Source organism: Actinia tenebrosa, unplaced genomic scaffold (genome assembly GCF_029948245.1).
Source record: "Actinia tenebrosa isolate PJP-AT-01 unplaced genomic scaffold, QUT_ActTen_1.0 PGA_scaffold3__52_contigs__length_22856419, whole genome shotgun sequence".
Classification (NCBI taxonomy): domain Eukaryota; kingdom Metazoa; phylum Cnidaria; class Anthozoa; order Actiniaria; family Actiniidae; genus Actinia; species Actinia tenebrosa.
In genome coordinates this window covers 8,792,864-8,814,098 of record NW_028292580.1, presented here as the reverse complement: position 1 = coordinate 8,814,098, position 21,235 = coordinate 8,792,864, and the positions used below count along the sequence as shown (strand labels likewise).

The 21,235-nt window shown below is 39.5% G+C and overlaps 3 protein-coding genes across 3 annotated transcripts; 1 reads left to right on the top strand and 2 right to left on the bottom strand.

Annotated features, from left to right (window-relative positions):
• Window positions 1-16: 16 nt before the first annotated feature.
• Window positions 17-11,665, bottom strand: LOC116292351 (uncharacterized). The gene is made up of 14 exons (XM_031699649.2): window positions 11,355-11,665; window positions 11,105-11,148; window positions 9,636-10,022; window positions 9,263-9,385; window positions 8,382-8,582; window positions 7,303-7,974; window positions 6,728-6,875; window positions 5,942-6,262; window positions 4,727-4,947; window positions 3,332-4,453; window positions 2,636-2,920; window positions 2,123-2,188; window positions 1,335-1,701; window positions 17-769 (listed from the first exon to the last, which is right to left on the bottom strand). The coding sequence occupies exons 1-14, from the start codon at window positions 11,393-11,395 to the stop codon at window positions 538-540; spliced, it is 4,230 nt and encodes a 1,409-aa protein (XP_031555509.2). The 5' UTR covers window positions 11,396-11,665; the 3' UTR covers window positions 17-537.
• Window positions 11,666-12,308: 643 nt separating this feature from the next.
• LOC116292349 (uncharacterized) lies at window positions 12,309-16,631 on the top strand. Its single transcript, XM_031699647.1, has 7 exons — window positions 12,309-12,401; window positions 12,611-12,711; window positions 12,859-12,913; window positions 13,623-13,690; window positions 14,320-14,436; window positions 14,798-14,904; window positions 16,043-16,631. Exons 1-7 carry the CDS (start codon window positions 12,341-12,343, stop codon window positions 16,146-16,148), a joined length of 615 nt encoding a protein of 204 aa, XP_031555507.1. The 5' UTR covers window positions 12,309-12,340; the 3' UTR covers window positions 16,149-16,631.
• Window positions 16,632-16,733: 102 nt separating this feature from the next.
• On the bottom strand, window positions 16,734-19,540 carry LOC116292332 (DNA fragmentation factor subunit alpha). Its single transcript, XM_031699618.2, has 2 exons — window positions 19,221-19,540; window positions 16,734-18,503 (listed from the first exon to the last, which is right to left on the bottom strand). The coding sequence occupies exons 1-2, from the start codon at window positions 19,474-19,476 to the stop codon at window positions 18,112-18,114; spliced, it is 648 nt and encodes a 215-aa protein (XP_031555478.1). The 5' UTR covers window positions 19,477-19,540; the 3' UTR covers window positions 16,734-18,111.
• Window positions 19,541-21,235: the final 1,695 nt, after the last annotated feature.

The following is a 21,235-nucleotide window of genomic DNA, read 5'->3' as shown; positions in this document are numbered from 1 at the left end:
AATAATCTGATACAGCTTTTGGTTCGATAGTGTTTAATGGCGCCCTGCCAAGCTATCGACTTTAGTAGCCGTTGGCGCCGAAAGAGCTGAGCTACATCTTGATCTTTTAAAAGAAAGCTAGGCATTTATTATTTTGCAACACTTTATAATTCTATAGAGTATATTTAGTATGCCTGTAAAAAACGTTCGGTTCAGACGTGCCGTTAATTTGGCGGCGCTGTGTACAAGCATTTTGATTGGTTAAATAATGATCCCGTGCGCTTCGATTGGCTCAAAGGGTATAGTCAATATTCGGCTCCAATCTTCGTGCCTTCACAGGAATCCCAAAGCAATCGCCATTACTGAATTTTGAGGGGAAATATGGACCGCTCGCAGTCTTACTGTGTTGATATGAGCTTAACTTCACGAAATTCCGTTCATAAAATATAAAGAGACTTCGCAAGAATCCAAAACTTTCTTATCCATAACAAACGTGCGAGATTTGAGATTCGAATCTGAGTTTAAAGTCTGTGTGTAAGGAAGGATCGAAACATTGCTTCACCATGGCGGTACAGTCAAACAAACCAGTAATCTCGGACGAACAATAACATTTTTGTTCCCAGAAGAAGCGAGTCTATACACAGCATTTGCACTTGTTTCTTTTCTGGTTTTGACCATGAGCCCGTAGTTAGGTTGTCGGCGGATTTGCCAGTTCCTGAGTGCGTGCGCAACGTCCAGAGAGATCCACCTGCTTGTTTGTGACAGCAAAAGTGGTGCACTCAACGATATTCTAAAAAGAAAGAAAATTATTAATAAGGATATATAGAAGTCATTATTGCCAATGATGGATTGAATGGTTTTCAATTGAAAAGTATTTCACTTTGTCGTCGTAGTTTTATGTTGTTGTAAATACTGCTGCTAGGTTTGTTTATTATTTTGTTGTTGTTGTTATTTTTAGTTGTTGCTGTTGTTTTTTTATGCTGTCTTTGATGCTGTTGTTGTTGTTGATGTTGTTGTTGCCGTTATTTTTAGTTGTTGCTGTTTGTTGTTGCTTTTTTATGCTGTATTTGATGCTGTTGTTGTTGTTATTTCTAGTTGCTGTTGTTGCTTTTTTATGCTGTCTTTGATATTGTTGTTGTTGTTGCTGTTATTTTTAGTTGTTGCTGTTTGCTGTTGCTTTTTTATGCTGCATTTGTTGCTGCTTTTGCTGTGGCTGCGTTTGCTGTTGCTGTTGCTGTCGCTGCTGTTGTTGTAGCTGCTGCTGCTATTGCTGCTGTTATCACTGCTATTGCTCCCTCATGCTGCAACCGGTTGTTACTACTGCACTGTTGGTATTCTAAGCATAACGTACTCACCTTGCATCCACATCAGTCCCTACCCCCAAATAGTTCTCATTCCATGGTATCACAGACGTAGTATTTTCCGCCGTCCAGTCAGAGCTCAAAACCTGATAAGCTTCCAAATTATTTGGCGGGACTTCCAATCCACTGAACCCCGCATCACGCTCAATATCAACCAAGTAAAGAAACAGAAATGCCGAGTGGACGATAGCTCGACGAGTAATTCTACGCGTGTCAAACTTCACCAACAAGCGACTCTTTGGTTCGCCCGTGTTTTTGCCAACGAAGAGGTACTCGTCGGGCGTAGAGCTTGAGTACGGTTTGTTGATTGTAACAGATGTTGTAGCCACAAATGAGACGACGAAATCATTTGGGTGACGTGCTGTTGACATGGAACAAAAAGGTGCGGATTATTAATAGATCTCTATGTGGACCAAAGTTTGATGTGCTGAGCAAGGACGGTGTGCCATGTTTATGCGTCTAACTCGCTGTGGAAGTGGATTCGATCACTAGACCGACTATCACATGTGAGTAGAGTTGCTTGTTGGTTCTATAGGCCGATCTTTATTTACGTTTTTTCCTCATTAGCATTAAAAAATTTCAAGCTACAAGCAAACCGCCTCCAGAAATCGAAAGAGAATGTCTTATCTAGTAACTACTGAAAATTTGAGAAATATGTTCTATCATTTGGTCGCAGAAACATGTGAAGGCTCAAGATATTCCATCTAAATATGCATGCATTAGTTTTTCCACACAATCGAAGCCTACGAATAGTGAAAATAATGAGCAAAGTTTGTACAAACCGTCACAAGAGAGGATTGGTTTACTTGGAAATCCTTTAAGAGGTTCTGCTGATGGTTGAGCAGGAACTTGAAGAAAAAGAAATTAAATCTTTATAAGAAGCATTAATGTTTTCATGGGTTAAATGAAACGAAGGTAATAGACCCTTTAAACTTGGAGCGTAATGTTTCCCCATTTCAGACCACGCGTCATTCTCTTGAGAATAAGATTCTTGTTTGTGTTGTATCCATATTCATGTGTCTTCTCATGGGCATCCGTTAAACAAAGAAATAATACTCTAGGGAATGACCATGGTCTGTAATGGGAAAGCAGTGGATAAGGTCTATTTACGTTACCTAGCCATATTCAATTATCTTTTCATGCGCAACCGTTAAACGAAGAAATAATACTCTAGGGAATGACACATGGTCTGTAATGGGTAAACATTACACCCTAGCTAAACAAAGAAATAATACTCTAGGGAATAACACATGGTCTGTAATGGGAAAGCAGTGGATAAGGTCTATTTACGTTACCTGGCCTTGGAATGTCGGAACACAAAAAGCGGAAGCGAAATTCGCGACAAATTTGATTAGAAGAACCTTGCTCACTGTTCCGACAATAAACACCAACCAATGGCTCACAGTGAACGATCTGCCCTGCTTCCTGTAGATTTGAACCATCAGCTAATTGACACTGGATATCAACCACCGAGTTGCGACAGATTTGTCTTCCAATGGCTACTGCCCAACTGCCCGTGGCGGTGCGTACTGTATAGAACCACTGGGATAATTCAATTGGAGGAAGCGTTGGTGGATCGACTAGAAATTTCGAGGAAAAAAGAAAAGAGAAAGCTGGATTTGAGTGCCCATTTTCTATTTTTATCTCAGCCGGTAATCAAGGTTACGGTGGTGTAGCGGTAGTGATCTCATCTCTGGGGTCCCACGTTGACTAAGCATCACATGTGAGTTGAGCTTAATTCTCTCTCTTGCATTCGAGGGATTAATTTTTGTTTTATCCTGGCTCGTTTTCAGGTTTTCCTTCCTCCGAAAAACCTAACACGCCTGATTCCAGTTCGATCTGAAAGTCCAGTACCCTGACTCAGATCCTCCCAAAGGTTGTTTCAGGGTACCTATGCTCTAAAACCACAAATCGCTCTACGCTAAACTGCAGCGCGCGTCGGATCTGTATTATAATTACTCTAAGAAATGCAATTTCCTTATAAAACATACCTTGTCTTTCCTCCCAAAGACGCAAGTCTACACTTGGCAGCTGCGAACAAATGACGCGTTTGTCACGCAAGGTCGGTGCAACAAAGGCGTCCTTCTGTATCGACACAATTCCAACTAGGTTGTCACACAACACGCGTGACAAGGTGACTTTCTTGATCTCCGCAAGTTGTTCTTTTGTGAAGACCCTGTTGTTCTCGTACCAGAATCGATCCCCGTCACGCAAGCGTTTGAACTGTTCTTTAAGTATACAATGGAAGGTGGGCCCGACAATTGCTCCTTTGACTGGCTCCTCCGCAAGACCGCTCACAAAAAGATCTGCGACCTCAACAGAGCCGTTGTAAAGACGATCCAATATTCTCCGCGCTTCAGGATCTCTAATTTCATCTAATGTTTCTTCAAATATTTCAGCATGCGTGAGATTGCACTCACGTCTCCAGACTCCATACCCGGGCAGTCCATGGTCGCGCCCGCGTTGTATATTCAGCGCCGCTAAATCAAAGCCATGCTCCGACTCTGGCTGTTGAAACAAATGCTTTGTCAAACCTGCAGGAAAGTCTCTATCAACATCCTGTGATACATTAGCTAAAAGTCCTAGTAATATAGGCTTGACTCCGTATTTCTGGACCAACTTGTTGTTAAAGAACGCATTGATTAATGGTACGTCTTCGGCAATTGGTTCAAAGTTTGAATCCAAGAGAGAAAATGACGGACGCACAGTACTGTGTCCAAACCGAAACGCAGCCGTCGCAAAAACGTTGAGAATCGTCGGATTAACATTACTGTATCCTTTATACGGAGGAATAGCATTCGCGCCAAGAATTTTAGGAAGGTACTCCGAGTATGAAATATGTTGTAGCTCCGCTCCAACTATTTTTTTTGCTTCGTGGAATACCTTGTTATCGTCCCAGTTTCGGTTCAAGGAGTTGAGTTGCTGAGTTATTCTGTTGTGTTCTCGCACCCACAGCGTGTGCATTGCGGCCAGGGCGATTTGTTCGTTCACTCTGAAGTCGCCCGCGTCGAAGCAGCCGCCAAAAATTTGGCAAAGATTCAATGGTGGTTTTAGAGTTGATTTCATGTATGGGAGAAAATCTTCGGCTGAAGTTCGCAGATATCCTCTGTTACCTTGAAACAATGAGTATAACGGTTATGGTGTATATACGATAAATGGCGTTCTAGATATCATACTTAGCACATGTCGAAGTGTCAAACACAAATTAAAACGGTGGAACACAGCGAACAACAGCAAAACAAAGCTCAATAGTGTGCGTAAGAAAATCCTCTGCTGAAGATCGAAGTGAGTAATAACTTTCTTATAAAGAACACTACTTAGTGGCTTACGACACCATAAATACACATGTAAGAGTGAATGAACAAATCCAATGCTCCGTCCCTTACCTATCAAATCCCTCAGATTATCCGCTGTTTCAGCCAAAGAGCCATAGATTTGCGAACCGTCAATGTATGAAGTCACGGTGTTCAGCTGCTCACGTGGTGTGATGTTGCCATCATCGCTTTGGCAAGCAGCCGCTGACCGCGTAAACATCGTGCATTCATTATTGTCAGGGTACATGATGGGAAAACAGGGCGGCTCGAAGTCTTGTGGTGAGTTGTCACAACTGAATTGTAAAACCAAAAAAAAATACATTTTAGTATCTGAAAATAGGGAAAATTTACACTGATTGTTTTAGGGTTCGATCTTTGAGTTAATCGCGCCCTGATAAATCGATCTATTAAATAGTTCTGTCGATTTGCTGAGAAGCTAAACTGATTTATGTTTTTGTTAACAAAAATGAATAAATAACCAAGACCATACTTCCAGACATCGAGTGCTGAACCGTCGTATGGACTTACGGCTACGCTGGAGATTTCGACCCCAACACCGCTATCCCGGGAGGAATTACAGACTGATCAGGAAGCTCGGCTGAAGCCTAAGGGAGATTTTACTCGGCCCCTAGACCGTATACGATTAACCCCTTGCTATGACCAGCAGACCTAATAAATCGATATTTTTGCTGATCACTATACCCCAGTGTTCACTTTTTTCCATGTGGGACGCGTTTTGAAAAACCTTATTTGATATATAAGATAATGTTTTGCAAGCAAACTTTGAGAAGTAAAAAAATTAAACTTGAGTCTTACTTTCTTATCCCTTGCGACACTTCAACAAAAGATATTTTTAACATCCAATGAAATGACTATAAGCGTTGCACATGCGCACGTAACTATTCGGCCATTAGGCTTTGTGAGACTGAGAGCTACATTTGTAAAACCGTTTTGATGGTTCAATAATTTTTTTTTTTTTTTTTCTGCGTTTCTATTTTTAGATGTTAAACAGATTTCGTACATGCGAGCGCGCTTTATATTTCTTAAATTAAACTTTGCTTTCGGCCATGGTGTTTCGATGGGTGAGTGTGATCATGGTGATCGTCCGGGTGAGTGTAGAAACCTGTATCTGGACTCTGAAGATGGCTTCCGCTCAGGTTGTTGAAACGTCAGTCACCACCAACAACAGTCTTTCTCAAGACTACACTCACCCGGATGATGATCACATTTGACACCAAACTTCAACACCAGGGTTCAAACCATTTACTCTTACATTGTCGAACTTACTTTGGAAGGAAACACTTCTCCGCGCCTTCACTTTCAGCCGTGAAAGTTACATCGTGATCAAGAAATTGACCCCATTGCATCAGCATGTGTGAATGCATCCAGCTACTACTACTAGCACGCACACGGTGGACAAAAAACTCTTGGCTGACGAGGTGTGGTGATGATATCGGAGGCGCGAATGGCTGGTCGGGAAAGCCAATGGGATCTGATAGGCGATTGTCATCGTAGTAGACGGGATCTAGCATGCGGGAGAATGGAGAGGGGGCGGCGCCCCATAGGGGATGGTCGAGATTGTTGCACGTTCCATCAAACGTTCTGTATCTGTTGATGATAAGGTTTATAGCAATAGATTAGAAGGATAGATCTACTTGACAACCTCGGCATCTCATTGTCTATCTGTCTTTCTGTCCATGTGTCTGTCTGTCTGTCATTTAATTGTGTTTGTGTCTTTTAGTCAGTCTGTCTGTCACACTCTGCCCGTGTGTCCATCAGTCTGTCTGCCTTCTCTCTAACTCTGACTCTGTATGTCTGTCTGTCCACGTGTCAGGCAGTTAAAATTCGTCTTTCTTGACTATTCATTTTGAGTCATTCTCCTACACCTATCAGTGATATGCCAGCGAAGCATTGTTAACTGATCCGCAGTTTTCCGAAGAGCTTCGGATTTATGTAGGATTTATGTCGTTAAAGTTTCGGGTTCTATTCGGCGATCTTCCTTCTCTCTTCTTCGCCACAGGAATCCCGATAATAACAAAGTGAAATGTTGGGTCTATCTATGAATGACAGTACCTTGAATGGTATTGGCTATCGGAGCAGTTTACTTTGGGTTGCGAACAAGTAATATTACGGATGATGTCGGACATTTTAGATTCAGAAGCGAGGGAACTGGGACCAAGTCTCACGGAAACGAGGTCAGTGCGTGATCTATCATTGCTACCTAGAAAACAATATAAGTAGTTGTAAAATGTAAGATGCCATGCAAGCCATTAAAAGGAGGCGAAGAGGTCAGAGCAAAGAAAACTTGGCCTGATTTGCCTTCGGTAGCATTTACCATTTTGAAATATTTGAATAATTTTGACTATTTGTGGGACCGTATTAACGACGTCTGTTAAACCAATCACTGCGCGCAAGATTATTCTCGTCCAATCAAAGTACTTGGACGTGGCATGTGCCCCGTCACGGTGTGTCACACCGTGGCACTGTTAAACCAATCACAGCGCGCAAGCTTATTCTCATCCAATTAAAGTACTTGGACGCGGCATGTGCGGCGTCACGGTGTGTCACACCTTCGTCGCTGCGTATTCATATACAAAAACATTGCTATATTCTACACCAAATGATGTATGCTGGCTCAATATATTTACCTAAAACCCTTTTGGCAACCTTCAGTTTGATATCTTTGATGACATTGTTGAATTTCAAGTCCGCTTGAGAGATACGTCGGGCCTCTTGAGATGGCCGTCGAAACATTCGGTGCAGCCTAAACTCCGCTAGTCCCTTCCCACTCCTTGAACGCCCTCCACCTGACTTCTTACCAGACATCGACTTCCTATGAACCACTTTTAGCGACGATTCCACGAACTCATTCCCGATGAACTCCGGAACCACCACGATGGAAATCGTGGCTTCGGCTTCGCGTTTCACTCGGCCACGTATTACCGCTCTGACACGAAGCATAATAGTGACGTTTCCTTTTGGTTTTAGGCTCTTAGTAACCGTCAGAGAGCCATATTTACCGCTTAGAGCAAAATACTGAGTCTGCGTACGAAGTTTATACTTGACTGTTCGATTGACGAGATTTTTGGGTTTTTTAACATCGAGTTGAAGAATTCTTTGTCCCTTTAAGACAGTATTGGGGATGATGACGGAGTAATGTTCATTTGTGAAGCGGAAGGTCCTTGAGGATTTTGGTTTTGACTTGAGTGGACGAACACGGATGTTGACATCGACGCGAGCAAAACTAACTTCGTTCAAACGAGCCTCTACGAGCAATCGGTAAAGGCCTACAGATGGTCTCTTCTTCAGACTTATAACCCCTATAAAACACGAGTAAAAACTTATAAAATACTCAAAATTCAATTTTAAAATATGAGCACTTTGCGTTTTGAGGAAATCCGGTTATTAGAGTTAAATAATAATATTATTAAATTAAGCGCGGGTGAATTAGTGAGTTACAATGCAGAAAAACTATGCTTCTAAACGACGTAGCTTGGTAAGTGCAAGGCCTTCAGAGCTAGAGGTCTACGGTTTGATCCTTAGGATCTCAAACTTCTCTTTATTCTGTGTAGCTTTATCTATAAATACCCGACCCCTGAGGGGGTAATGGACGCACCTTTGAGGGCTTTATACAAGAGCCCCTGACTAGGGAGAATTGGGTAACCACTCCCAGCATTATCAAAGTAAATATAGCTGACTTTAACTTTCTTTGACTAAAAACACCGACCTGATTTTCTGTCAATAACAAACGCAGCTCGTTTCTTCGACTGTACTCGATTGTTTATGGTTAATATTTGGTACTCGAGTGGTTGTGCCGTCCTGTCAGCCGACGCGCGAATCTTGACAAGCTTAGTTCCTGAGGACATCTGCCCGGTGACTGTTGCTTGGTACCTTCTTTTGTTAAACAAAATTCTTGTTTTGGGGGTCTCTTCAAAATAAATAAAAAACAGTCCAAATAAGCATCTGATTAAGAAAATAAACGCAAGAATTGCTGGACGTTTCGATGACATCCTGTCATCATTTTCAAGAACATTTAATGACAGATCAAGCGTGAATTACTGAATGACAAAGTAAATATATGTACATATTCAAATACTGAGCATCGAACTCGATATTATATGTTACCATGAAAAAACCTTTGCACTGATCTAACTGGGCTGATCAAAGTCAGGGCATAGCTAACTCACACATTGAACCCTGAAACAACCTCTGGGCTGATCTAAGTCAGGGCACGGCTAGCTCACTGATTGAACCCTGAAACAACCTCTGGGCTGATCTAAGTCAGGGCATGGCTAGCTCACTGATTGAACCCTGAAACAACCTCTGGGCTGATCTAAGTCAGGGCATAGCTAACTCACACATTGAACCCTGAAACAACCTCTGGGCTGATCTAAGTCAGGGCATGGCAAACTCACAGATAGAACCCTGAAACAACCTCTGGGCTGATCTAAGTCAGGGTATGGCTAGCTCACTGATTGAACCCTGAAATGTGGTGCCAAATCATGCCATGTTTTCCCATTAAATCAACCCACAGAGCGTCAATGAGCACAAGATAACAAGTCCAGGGTTTTCCCCCTAGGTTACGTGATTTATCTATTTATTACGTACCTACACAGTGTTTGCCATCGGTCATTAGTGTATACCCACGTTGACATGCGCATCTGTAGCTTCCAGGGGTATTGATACATCGTCGTTCACAACCTCCTTTATTGGTCTTACATTCATTTATATCTACATCATAAGACCGGCATTAGTGTTCAATTATGTGTTTCAATTTCCCTTGAGATATGGATAACTACAATGAAACAGCTGCCATGTTGCAGTGGTTGAAACTCCTTCCCACTTCCTCTTTCTCACTTTTCATTTTCCCTCCAGGATTCGTTCTCTACCTCCACCTCCCCTCCCCCCCCCCTCCCCTGCCACTCCCCCTTCCCCTTCCCCTTCCCCTCCCCCTCCCCCTCCAGAAGATTTAATGTCTTACCTATAGCAGAAAAATACAATCGAAATCCTTTTCCTTCGCCAGTTTTATCCGAGTGAAACCTGACCCAGATGTTCCTACCAAACGAGGTAATATTACTCGGTTGATTCGTACCGCAAAACACAACTGTATGTGCCCCAGTAACAAAGCCAACCCCCCTACGAAAACTCTGCCTTCTGGAGCTTACTAGTACCCAGTTCTTTTCGCAACGACCGCTGGGAGAATGGGGCACATCGAACGTTTTGTTAAAATGTAAATGAACTAAATAACCAGCGTTGACTTGGATCTGCCATATGCATCTCTGTTTGGAATGGTACGCACTTGGATATCCTGGAGACTCGAGGATTCCACTGTGAGATTTGATGATAACTACTCTTCGAGGGCATCTATCTGTAAGATAATCAAAATAATGAGCCAGTGAAGTCGCCATGTTGTCATGGGTATCCAATATGGCGGCCATGACGTCACATGAAACCCAAAAGCTAGTCGGATTTGACATCATTATTATTTTTTTATAGACCTCTTTACCCTGGGTGTAATGTTCTCCCCTTTCAGACCACATGTCATTCTCTTACGAATTCACACATCTTCTCATGCGCAACCGTCAAACAAAGATGAAACTCTTGGAAATGATACTTTGGTCTAAAGAGGTGTGTTGCAAGGTTAGCAGGCACCAACGAAGTCAGCGATTGATGGTTTTTACAGCGGCCATGTTGGAGGAACTTAACAAAAGAATTGTCAATGAATTCTTTTGTTATATCCTCCAACATGGCCGCCATGTCTTTTGTTATTTAATTCTCTTGGGAATGGTTGAAAACCATCAATACTTCTTTATTCATAAGTGCTGCGCTTTCAATTCCAGACATGTAGCTTCTTAAAAATTGTAGAAAAAGTCGATAAAATAACACAATGTTTCTTCAAATAGCACGCGAGAATTCTCTCGCATTTCCATGAAATTCGACAGGCGAACAGGGCAAGAAAAAAGATATTTTTTGCAACAACAACAACAAAAATATAACAATTTTTTTTTTCTTATATCTGTGTTATTTGTCTCAACCCATTCGGAAGGATCGCCTGACATGTGCAAGATGTGACTGATGACCCCTGTATGGATTAAGATTAATTGTGCCAAGCATTTCCTTCAAAATTATTCAGTCTCAACATATGTTCTATTCCATTTGATCTTTTTTGATGCCTGAGCCAAAACTGCCTGAGCCAAAACTAGCATTTATTGATAACAAAACTCTTAAAAATTGCCTATTATTACTTTAGTTAATGATTATTAAACGTTCGTCGATTTAGTAAGTGCTTTTTATACTATTGTTGTGAGATGAAAACCCTTATCAACCAAGAAGTAGACAAACTTTAACCTTAAAGACATTTGAGATGTTGTATTTGCTCAGAGTTTACCGTATTCTAGTCAAAGACGTGAAAGATTTAAACATAAACAATAATCAAAGCGAGTCTCTCACCTTTCTGACGCGACGCATTCAAGACAGCTTGCTTACAGACTACTCTATAATCACAAAGAAACAGAATGTAAAAATCCTCTCTTTCAATAATATAAAAAAATCAAAGCTTGTTCCCTAATAATTTAGACAGCGTTGTCTAGTGATCGCCCCGTCTTTTAGCGTTCAATAACTTCAACCGCACGCGCGATTCCTCTAAGTGAACGACTAATCAAAACTATGTTAAGATGGAGAATAATTGTAAACTACTTACATGAAGATGAAGATAAATATCTTAGACTTTACAGACAACATGGCTAAGATTATATACACAGAAGCAGGCTGTATATAGCGTAGTTTTAGGGAGTTAGAGCGAAAAATAACACCGTGTAAAGCCCCATCGAAACGGTACGTTTTCTCGAGAGCTGTCAAAATTAGGAAGTCGGCTACCGGATATTGTAAAATTGATAGAAGCGTCCAACTGTGAGGAAAAACGTAGCCAAAGCTGGCTCACAATACTGGCACATTCACAAATGATTAGAACAATAAACGAGTGGATTATTGACAATACTAAACCGAAGCGGTCAGTTACAAGATGCTCTTTGGGGCACAGTATTAGATTCCATCATAAAATGGCATTTATTTGACAAGTAGGGGATTTTCAAAGGAACCGCGTTCATCTCCGTCAAAAACCTCGGTAAGCTGAACCTCTGCTGGCCCTGCCCGCATGCAAAAAGAGGTCATAGTTTTTCCCAACTCTGTATAAAGCGGAACTAGTGAGAAACGAGACTTAATCCATAACGGAAGGCAGAGAGAGATCTCTACAGACAGGGAAAACCTCTGCTTGCCTCTATAAAGGTCATGAAGCGAAAACCTTAGGAACTGGTGTCCACGCTGAAAAGAGACTCTTTTACAGTAAATATATGGGGGAAAGTTCCGAGGCCAAAGCAAGATGCCTTCCAACAAGCCAGCGTTCTGAAGTCCTGACTTTGCGTGGCAGAGCGCAGCTACCTTTAAAAATGTTCATTTTCTTCTAAAACACCCCTTCTTACAAACACTACCTCCATTACAAACGAAATTACAAACCCATTAAATTAAAACAAAAAAAACCTTCTAACAAATCATAAATATGCCGCTTTTTGAAGTCTGTAACTGTGTGGAGGAGAGCAGCCTTACTGGTTATTTTCTACTTACCCCCTCCCCCGTAGTTTCATAAGATAAAACCCGCAATGGTCTATGGGTACTAGTCGTTAATCCAAGATGGCGGCGCTCAGGGTTCAACTCAATCTTGTCGGATTTGGACGACGATTTAGTCGAATTTGTGAGTATTTTAATACTATTTTACATATTTAACGTTAAAGAATCTTCTACTTTAGCCTATGGGCTACATTTTATCTGGAATTGTGTCATTAATTTTGAGTTTTCACAACGAAAATGGTACGAATATTTTCACTCAATGTTGTGAATTATGGTTCAAAACTGTTTCCACGAAGATTTTATTTGATAGTTTGTGAATATTTTTGGTTGTAGTTAACAATGGACAAAGAATAAGGTTCGAGAGTAGCTTTAAGAGATCATTAGCTGAAGAAGAAAAGCATGCTGAGGGAACACTGAGTAACTGGAAGAAAATTGTAAGTGAATGATACGATTTAGTGATCTACAGACGTTGGTCTAGAGGTTATCATAGTTGTATTAATTGTACATTATTTATGCATTGTAGGGTGGAAAATAGTATTATAAAGCTTCTTGCTAATGATTTTTTATTGTTTTCCATTTAGTCATTGTTTATAGCCATTCCAACTACGCTGCTTATTGGTTACAAGGCATTTTTTGGTAAATAAAAATACCTGCATTTGTATTTTATATTTCAAATATTTCCAACAGAAAAAAAATTTAGTGAAAAAAAAAAAAGGCGCACATGCAATATGCAGTTGTAATGCATGTTGGGATTGGCTCTCGTGTTGGGAGAAGCACAATGCATAGCTTTACGACTGAGCACAGCACAACAAGCAAGCTTATTTCTTTTATAAAAATGCAAAATACATGTAGGATAACTGTTATTTTGGACATGCATGTGCCCTAGCACCTAAACCACTCACACCTACCAATCAGAAGGTGAGATTTAAAGTTCTATTATTTTATAATTTTGCAATAATTATATATCAAGTGTATTGCGATATGAACAACTAACCAGCTGATTTTTGATTCGTTATGGATAGCATGGGCGGCATTCCCTGCTATCATGTCATCTTTTACCACTGTAGTCCCAAAGATTCCAGACACTGCAGATCACGCCCTGCAGATCGAAACCAAATGTGAATTGAGTTTGTTTGATGTGTTGTTCTCTTGTATGCTACAAGGGTTTTCTCTGGGTTCACCAATTTCCCCCCTCTGTAACAAAAAACCTTTAAGTTGAGGGTTGTGTGCATTGAATTTATTGTAGTGGTAGTGTGTGTGAGTGAAAAGTGTCCCCAATTAGTGCGAAAGTGCTTGAATGACTAGACACTTCATTAAAGAGATTTATTAATTTATTTGTTTCCAGTTGATCATGAAGGACATCCAGATCCTGGAAAATATGTTCCATATTCGCATATCCGCATAAGGAATAAGGTAATGTTTTAAAGATTCTGGGTACCGTTGAGAAGCAGTCTTAAAACAGTCTTGTCTAAGAATAATTTTCCTAATGAAACCTTTTTAAATTTGTGAACCACTTATTGACCACTTATGAGTGATTACCAATTTACATCTCAACCATCACCAATAAATTTCCTACCTTCTTTGCATGGTGACATTTCTTCAACACATCCCCCCCCCCCCCCCCCTTCATTGATATTAAAAAATATTAACACTCTTTGAGTTTAATTATTATTTTTGTAGGTGGTGTGGGTTTCATCCATATAGATAGTTGTAAAATCTTGCTTTACAGTTAATGATGAGAGCCAATCAAATCCTAGAATAAAAACAATACAATCCAACTTTGGGTAGTGAAGCCAATCAGAAAGAAGTAGAAAATAATAGCCTTCCAACTTTTTTTTTTCCCACTAGAAAATGATAATGGCTATTTAATTGTTTACACGTAACAAAGTAAATTTCCAAATTTTGAATGTATCGTTTCCATTCTGCATTTCAATTTGTTTTCTTGTCTAATAAGTTGGTCCAAGTGGCCGCAGGTACAGTAGTTGCACTGTAATTCTGCTAATGCTATTTAACTCTTCTAATGGTATTCTTGTTTTCTTTAGGCTTTTCCATGGGGAGATGGTGACCACTCATTGTTCCATAATAAACATGTCAATTTTGGTTTTGAAGAATCAGAAGAGGAGGAACCAGAAGAAGGGGCCGCTGAACCAAAGGAAGATGTAAGGAATTGAAGGGAAAGGGTAAAAAGAGAAGAGAAGAGAAAGGAAAAGAAGGGAAGGGAAGGAAAGGAAAGGGGAAAAATGAGAGAGGAGAAGAGAAGAGTAAAAATAAGTGAAGAGAAATGAAGAAAAAGGAGGGCAGTAACAGGGGAGAAGATATAAATTAACAAAAGGAGCAGTAAATCAACAAGAGGTGAGGAGAGGAGTAAAAGAAATATGTAGAAGACAGAAAATTCCAGACGTAACTTTTTCACATTTTTTCGTAGAATCCAACGACACAGACCAATAAGATTAGATAATGAATAATAGATAATTAATTAATCTATTACATGTAATACTTAATCCCGCTTGTTTCTTTCAGCATTTTATAACTAAATTTATAGTAGATTACTTGATGGATGATCCAGAGGACAATAGGAGGAGAAAAAATGAGCACATGGCACTGATAAGACACAGAAGTATTGAATAGTATCCTTTTAACACTGCAGTGAACTAAATATCCATACACCTATTTACCTTGGGTGTAATGTTTTCCCATTTGCAGACCATTCTCTTAAAGTGCTACTATGACGAAAATCGCTCAAACTTGGATTCAGCTGAAACTTCCTAAGAATACTCTTTAAAGGTCCAATAATCACTGTATGAAGTGTTTTCTCGATATTCAGGACGAAAGTATGATATTTTTACGATTATTTTTTGGAGTCTGTGACGTCATACACTCAACATCAAACATTGCTACATATATTTCTTTGTATATAAATCCTTAATTTATTTTATTCCTATGAAGCCCAAAGGGTGGCTAATGTGCTTATTTCACATTACTTGTGACTATAATTTATATTTTGGGGTGTTTGGGTATTTCTTTCTCCCTTTACTACTGATATTTTGATCATAAACTACGAAGAAATGTATGGAGCGATGTTTGAAGTTGAGTGTATGACGTCACAGACTCAAAAAAATAATCGTAAAAATATCATACTTTCGTCCTGAATATCGAGAAAATACTTCATACAGTGATTATTGGACCTTTAGAGAGTATTCTTAGGAAGTTTCAGCTGAATCCAAGTTTGAGCGATTTTCGTCATAGTAGCACTTTAAGAATAAGATTCTTTGTTTGACTTTTATCCATATTTATGTCTTTTTATTCACAACCATTAAACAAAGGAATTATACTCAAGGGAATGACACCTGGTCTGAAATGGGACAACTTCATACCCAACCCAAGCTAAAGAGATCTATTGATGCTAACATTGAACTTTGTAGGGCTGTTTATCATGAAACCAGGGCCCGGTTGTATGAAGGGTGGATAGCACTATGCGACAGATAAATCTTATCCAGTGGATAAATTCATTGGATAACAGCATAGATTCATCCACTGGATTAGGATATACAGCTGTATCTGTCGGATAGCGCTATCCACCCTCCATTCTCTGTAAACCTAAGATAGTGAAAGAGACCCAGTTTTGACTAAGGCTTGTAGGTGAAAAAGAACTGTTAACAGTCCAAGAGGCAAATGTCCTACATCATACATGTCACCTTGAAGGGAAGCAAACACCAGAAAAAGGAGAAAAACAATGCAGTCTATGATCCTTAATGCCCCTCTCAGTTTGGAGATGAAGAGAAAGAAGAAGTACCCACCAGAACCAATTGACTTGGACGCCATCTTGGCTGCATCGTCAAGAGACAAAGAACTAGGTGTAGATGGCTACTAAACCCTTATTAGAGATAAAAATAACAGCTGGGCATGATAACTAGCCAAATCAGACTGACCAACATAGGACCAGTTAAGAGTACCTGGCCTAAGAGACAACTGCAAATGGACTGCTTTGACTATACAGCAGCCATCTTGGATCATAAGGCATCATGGGGTAACCAGGGGGCAAATAAAGCTTTGTTACAGTAATGACGTTTTATTAACAGCTCACTACAAGTGAGGTACAACGAAAGTTCAATTAAGACAGCACATCCATCACCTCTACCCATTAAAGAAAGACACAGAGGCAGAACTCTTTGGACGGAATACTTGCCCCCTGGCAAGCTGGCTGCAGTATTGTCAAAGTAGTCCATTTTGGCCAGGCATTTTCTGATGAAATGGTTGTTATTTTTTATCCCTGATTTTTGTTTACTTGTTATATAGCTGCTTTGTGTGGCCTTGTAATCCTTAATGTTAAAATAAATATTGATTATCCATTGTATATTTTGCTTTATTGGTTAGTTCTGGTAATGTAATCATCAGTCATATAGCTAACGATTATATTCTGTATTACGGTTAGATATTGTATAGGCTGTATTCTTTGATGACTGTAATTGGATTATTAATAAAAAGTTAGAATTAATATATACCTATTTTAAGAAAAGCTTTGTTAGTTGGAGATCTGAAATCTGAGGCCAATTCAGTGGCGGATCCAGGGTAGGGGTGCAGGGGGCATGCACCCCTCCCTGGTTTGACTTTGTGCCCCTACTTCAAAGATTTAACCAATACAAAATAATGTTTTTTCCCTTTGATTCTAAGGGGTGCACCCCTCCCTGGGTTAACTATGTGCGCTGTACCCCTCCCTGAACAAAATCCTGGATCCGCCCCTGCAATTAACACGCTTAAAGTTATAACATTTCACAGTCCAACAACATAGTTCACTTTCAGATTGGAATATGAGGCATGCACTTTGAGTTAGCAATATGATTTTACGTATTTTAGCTACAGTACGAAACTAAAAGCACATTTCGTTTTAGTCTCAGATTGCCTATTTCAGATATCGGACCTACAATGTATTTTTAAAATAGGTATACACTGTTGACAGCGTAAGCAGCCAATCTGTATTCTCTACTTTCACATCCCCATAATCCTTTGCATTTTTGGGGGGTAACCAGAGGGTAAAAACCCACTTATTTTGCTGAAGGCTGATCAGACAATGTTGAAAATACCTTGTTTGGTATCCAAAGATAAAATGAAGAAGTAAAAAACAGAAAAAGACAGAAGCTTGAATACGTTTAAGGTAAATTTTAAACATTTTTTCGTAAGTCAATACATTTTCTGTAAGACCAAAACTCTTGATGATCTGTACACGCAAAAATAACTTGGAATAAACTGATAATCAGTATTGTACAGATAAAAGCAGGTATAGTGTAAATTCAATTAAGAAACCTTTCAATTTGGGACAGTTTTTTGATTGGTTACCCCCCAAAAACACAAGGCATTATGGAGATGTGAAAGTCGAGAATAGGCATTTACAATGGCAAGCAGTTGTAAAGCCCATTCAGATCTGATGCAAATTATCAGGATTTTCATTGATGGATAATCTTTTTTTGTACACGTGAAGGTAAAAAAAAAACAAACATCAATTACATGGATGCTTGGAGAGACAGATTTTATATGTGTCTTCTCATGTTCAGAATATAGCGTCGTGTCCTCTGTGCTTACTTGTAAGATATTACCTCGACACAGCCTAGTTATATCCTGTATTTATGATGTCTCCCAGTGCAAACAATATAACCGTGAAACTTTAGTAATACTAAATAGCACAATTTCATGCAAATTCCATTGTTTTCTATTGTTTAATTAGCACTATTTTGTACAATTTAGTAATTCGTGTTTCACAGATTAATTGTTTGCACTCTATAATTTCATGATTTACTAAACTGTCAAGATTGATGTATACATGTACAATTTTAGCTCAGTCAGTGTGTTTTAACCCTCTTGCTACCTGGTTCACTCGCACTGCTTGCTGCATTCTGCCTAACACCTTTATCATAAAGTTTGAGCAATTCACCAGCTTCACGCATCTCCGCACGCTTATCAAGCTCTCTCTGACATGTTTCTTTATAGTGTTGAACCTCTTTAGCTTGAGCCCCAAGAACCATCGCCAAATATGCCAAGTCGCAATCTATGACAGTTTGTAACTGTTCATCAGAGAAAGAAACAAAAAACATTGCATTCTTCCTTATTTGTTGCACCAGGAATTCAGAAATTGGTACCAATGCATCTGCGTGGTCCATTTCTAGACTCTCGTTGCTTTCCAGGCTTGGGTTGAAAGAGGAATATGTTCTCGTACCAGCCTGGGGTAGTAATGCTACAATAACAAAAAACATTGATCATTATCTTTATAATTATGTGGCCAACAGCCAAATATGTCGGGGTTTTTTGGCTGCCATGAATCAAGCATTATTATTATACTAGCTTAGTGCATTGCAAACTTGATTCGCATAAAAAAACTTCTATGTCTCAAGAGAAAGCTGGTCCAGGTCATGAAATTAATTATAAAAATGGGTAAAAAATATTCTCCAATTCGTGGCCAAAAAAAAAAGACCTGTATGGCATTTCAACAAGAAATACCTGCAATGTAAACTAGTAAAACTGTTTATCAACATTTTCTGTCCCATTAATTTGTGCATATTAAGTTATTGATTATTTTCTTATTTTTGATTTCAAAATTAATTTATTTCTTCATTTCTTTCAGACCCAGCCAACATCGCTGTTACTTAGCTTTTCTGGCTGTGCATGTGTGACTATAGAAATATATCGATGGCCCAAACAGCAAGTACAGCCTGGTGTAATGCACATCCCAACAGACCTCTTTTTCTTGGGTATAACATTTTCCTATTTACACATGCCATTCTCTTTAGAAAAAGATTCTTTGCTTGAATTGTACCATATTTATGTATCTGTTCATTTACAACCATCAAAGAAATAATACTCTAGGGTATGATACGTGGTTGGACATTGAAAAGTATGCCCAAGATTAAAAAAATGGGCTTCCTGTGTAATCCTATCACTCTTTTCTATTTACCATCTTCAAACGAACTCCAATCCTCTCCATCTTCTACTAACATCAGTACACTTTGTTCTTCTATAAAACTAAAGTACTCGTCGTCTTCTATTTCAGTGCCATCGCTATCGATAAACACCCGACAAGAAGAGGCAGTCAAGCCAAGTGATTGACAGCCTTTTTCTTTCAATTCTCCAAGATTTTCAGCAACGACTCCTTTTCGTTTACTACGTTGGGAATTATAGACCTTAAATGGCCGTCTTTTAGAGGTATTCATAGCTTAAAAATCATACAAATTGGTTTAAAAATTATCGTCCGCCATTTTTAAATAATATGTCTAAGATAAACTCACGGTCAGGAAGCGTGGGAAACACCCCACAGGGAACCCAAATTCGTCAAAAAGTTAATGGGTGGAGTCAGGGGGAGAGGGGGTGAAAAGGGTATTCAAGGCCTACGATACGTTTAAATTAATGTACGAATCCGTCGATCCGCGAAACAAAGGGGGGAAAAATGTTCAAATTCAAATTTGCAAATAATTCGACCGTTAAAATATCATTTCTGAAGTGGTTTCTAAGAGCCTAGAAATCCACGATCCGAATTCTAAAACCAGCAAAAACCGAATTCGGGCAACAACAACAACAAAAAAAAGGATAAATCCGGACAAAAAAATGGATAAATCCGAAATCTGCTGCATTTGCAAGATCCAGTCAATTCCGTTAAAATTAACTCGTAACCCGTAATCCGGACTAAAATATTTGCGAAATCCGCAAATCCGTAGATCTATTCCCCACCGTCCCCAAAAAGTATTCAGTTTGTTATACCCTCTCTCTCTCATCCTCTGTTTAGGATATGAAAGTAAAAGCTAGCAATGATGAGTTTCTCCACAGGTAGCCCAATTTAGAGAAAAATTGCTAGACGAAAATATGTAATCAGTCTAGTTTATCTTCCTGTAGTATCAATATTCTTAGGGTGCAACCACATGACTCAATAGGATCCATTAAGATATTAATATAAACTGATAAATGAAATTAAACAGTGTGGGTGTGGGTTGGGGGTGGGGGTGGGGGTGGAAGATAAGATAAGATATTTTTAGGGGAAGGGGAAGTGGGTTGTGCCTACTTGTTTCAGCACACAGCAGGAGTGAGGAAGAGAGGAAAAGATATATATGCCCAGTATCATCAGTCCTGGTATGTTGAACCATCAGTTTATATGCTGAAGCAAGACCGTCTTGCTTCGATATAGACTCAGCGACGAGTTAACAACCCAGGTTATTTTAGTGTATCGGATAATATCAAATGATCTAGTGCAACCCCCGGCCCCCAACCCTCTGCCACTATGCACAGGAATATCAGATTTGATAGAAATACATTGTCAACGTCAGCCCTCAATCATTATCTGGGATAAAATCATTTTGAGGGCAAAATTCTGCCCAGTTGTTTACAGAAGGGACTGGTTTCTAGCTAGCTATAGCCTAGTGATGACACACCGTTGAGAAATTCCCAGCTTATTTGATTAAATTCATAGATTCTAATCACCTTTGACTAATCCCTGAGGCAATAGATATACTAAGCTCTTTCCCAAGTAAAATCGTTTAGGCAGAATTTTGATTTTCTTCGCAGATGTACTCCTTCTTTGCTGTTAATTTGTATTGTGGCATAAATCTGTCGCAGTTGCTGAGCTCAGTGTCGATTCAGACGTAGTGCTTTATTGATGTAACTGTCTTTAAGGTTCTTCAAAATCTTGTTTTTATTTCCATGCTAGATAGCTATTATGTTGGTCCAAACAATCAATGATAGCTTCTCCCCTGCTATGAATTAACCAAGGTCAAGCAGATTCAGAAGATTAAGAGACCTTGGATGTTCGACTCAACTTGTTGCACTGGCAATACAGTGCAGAAACGAAGAAAAAAGTGACTGCTTTGTCTGAGATTTCTAAAAAGAACCAGTGGTCTACAGAAAAAAATTAGCCGGTAACAAGTGTAAAGTGAAGATTGTTAACTACGTCTGAGGTATGGGACGGTGAAAAGCAACAGCCAA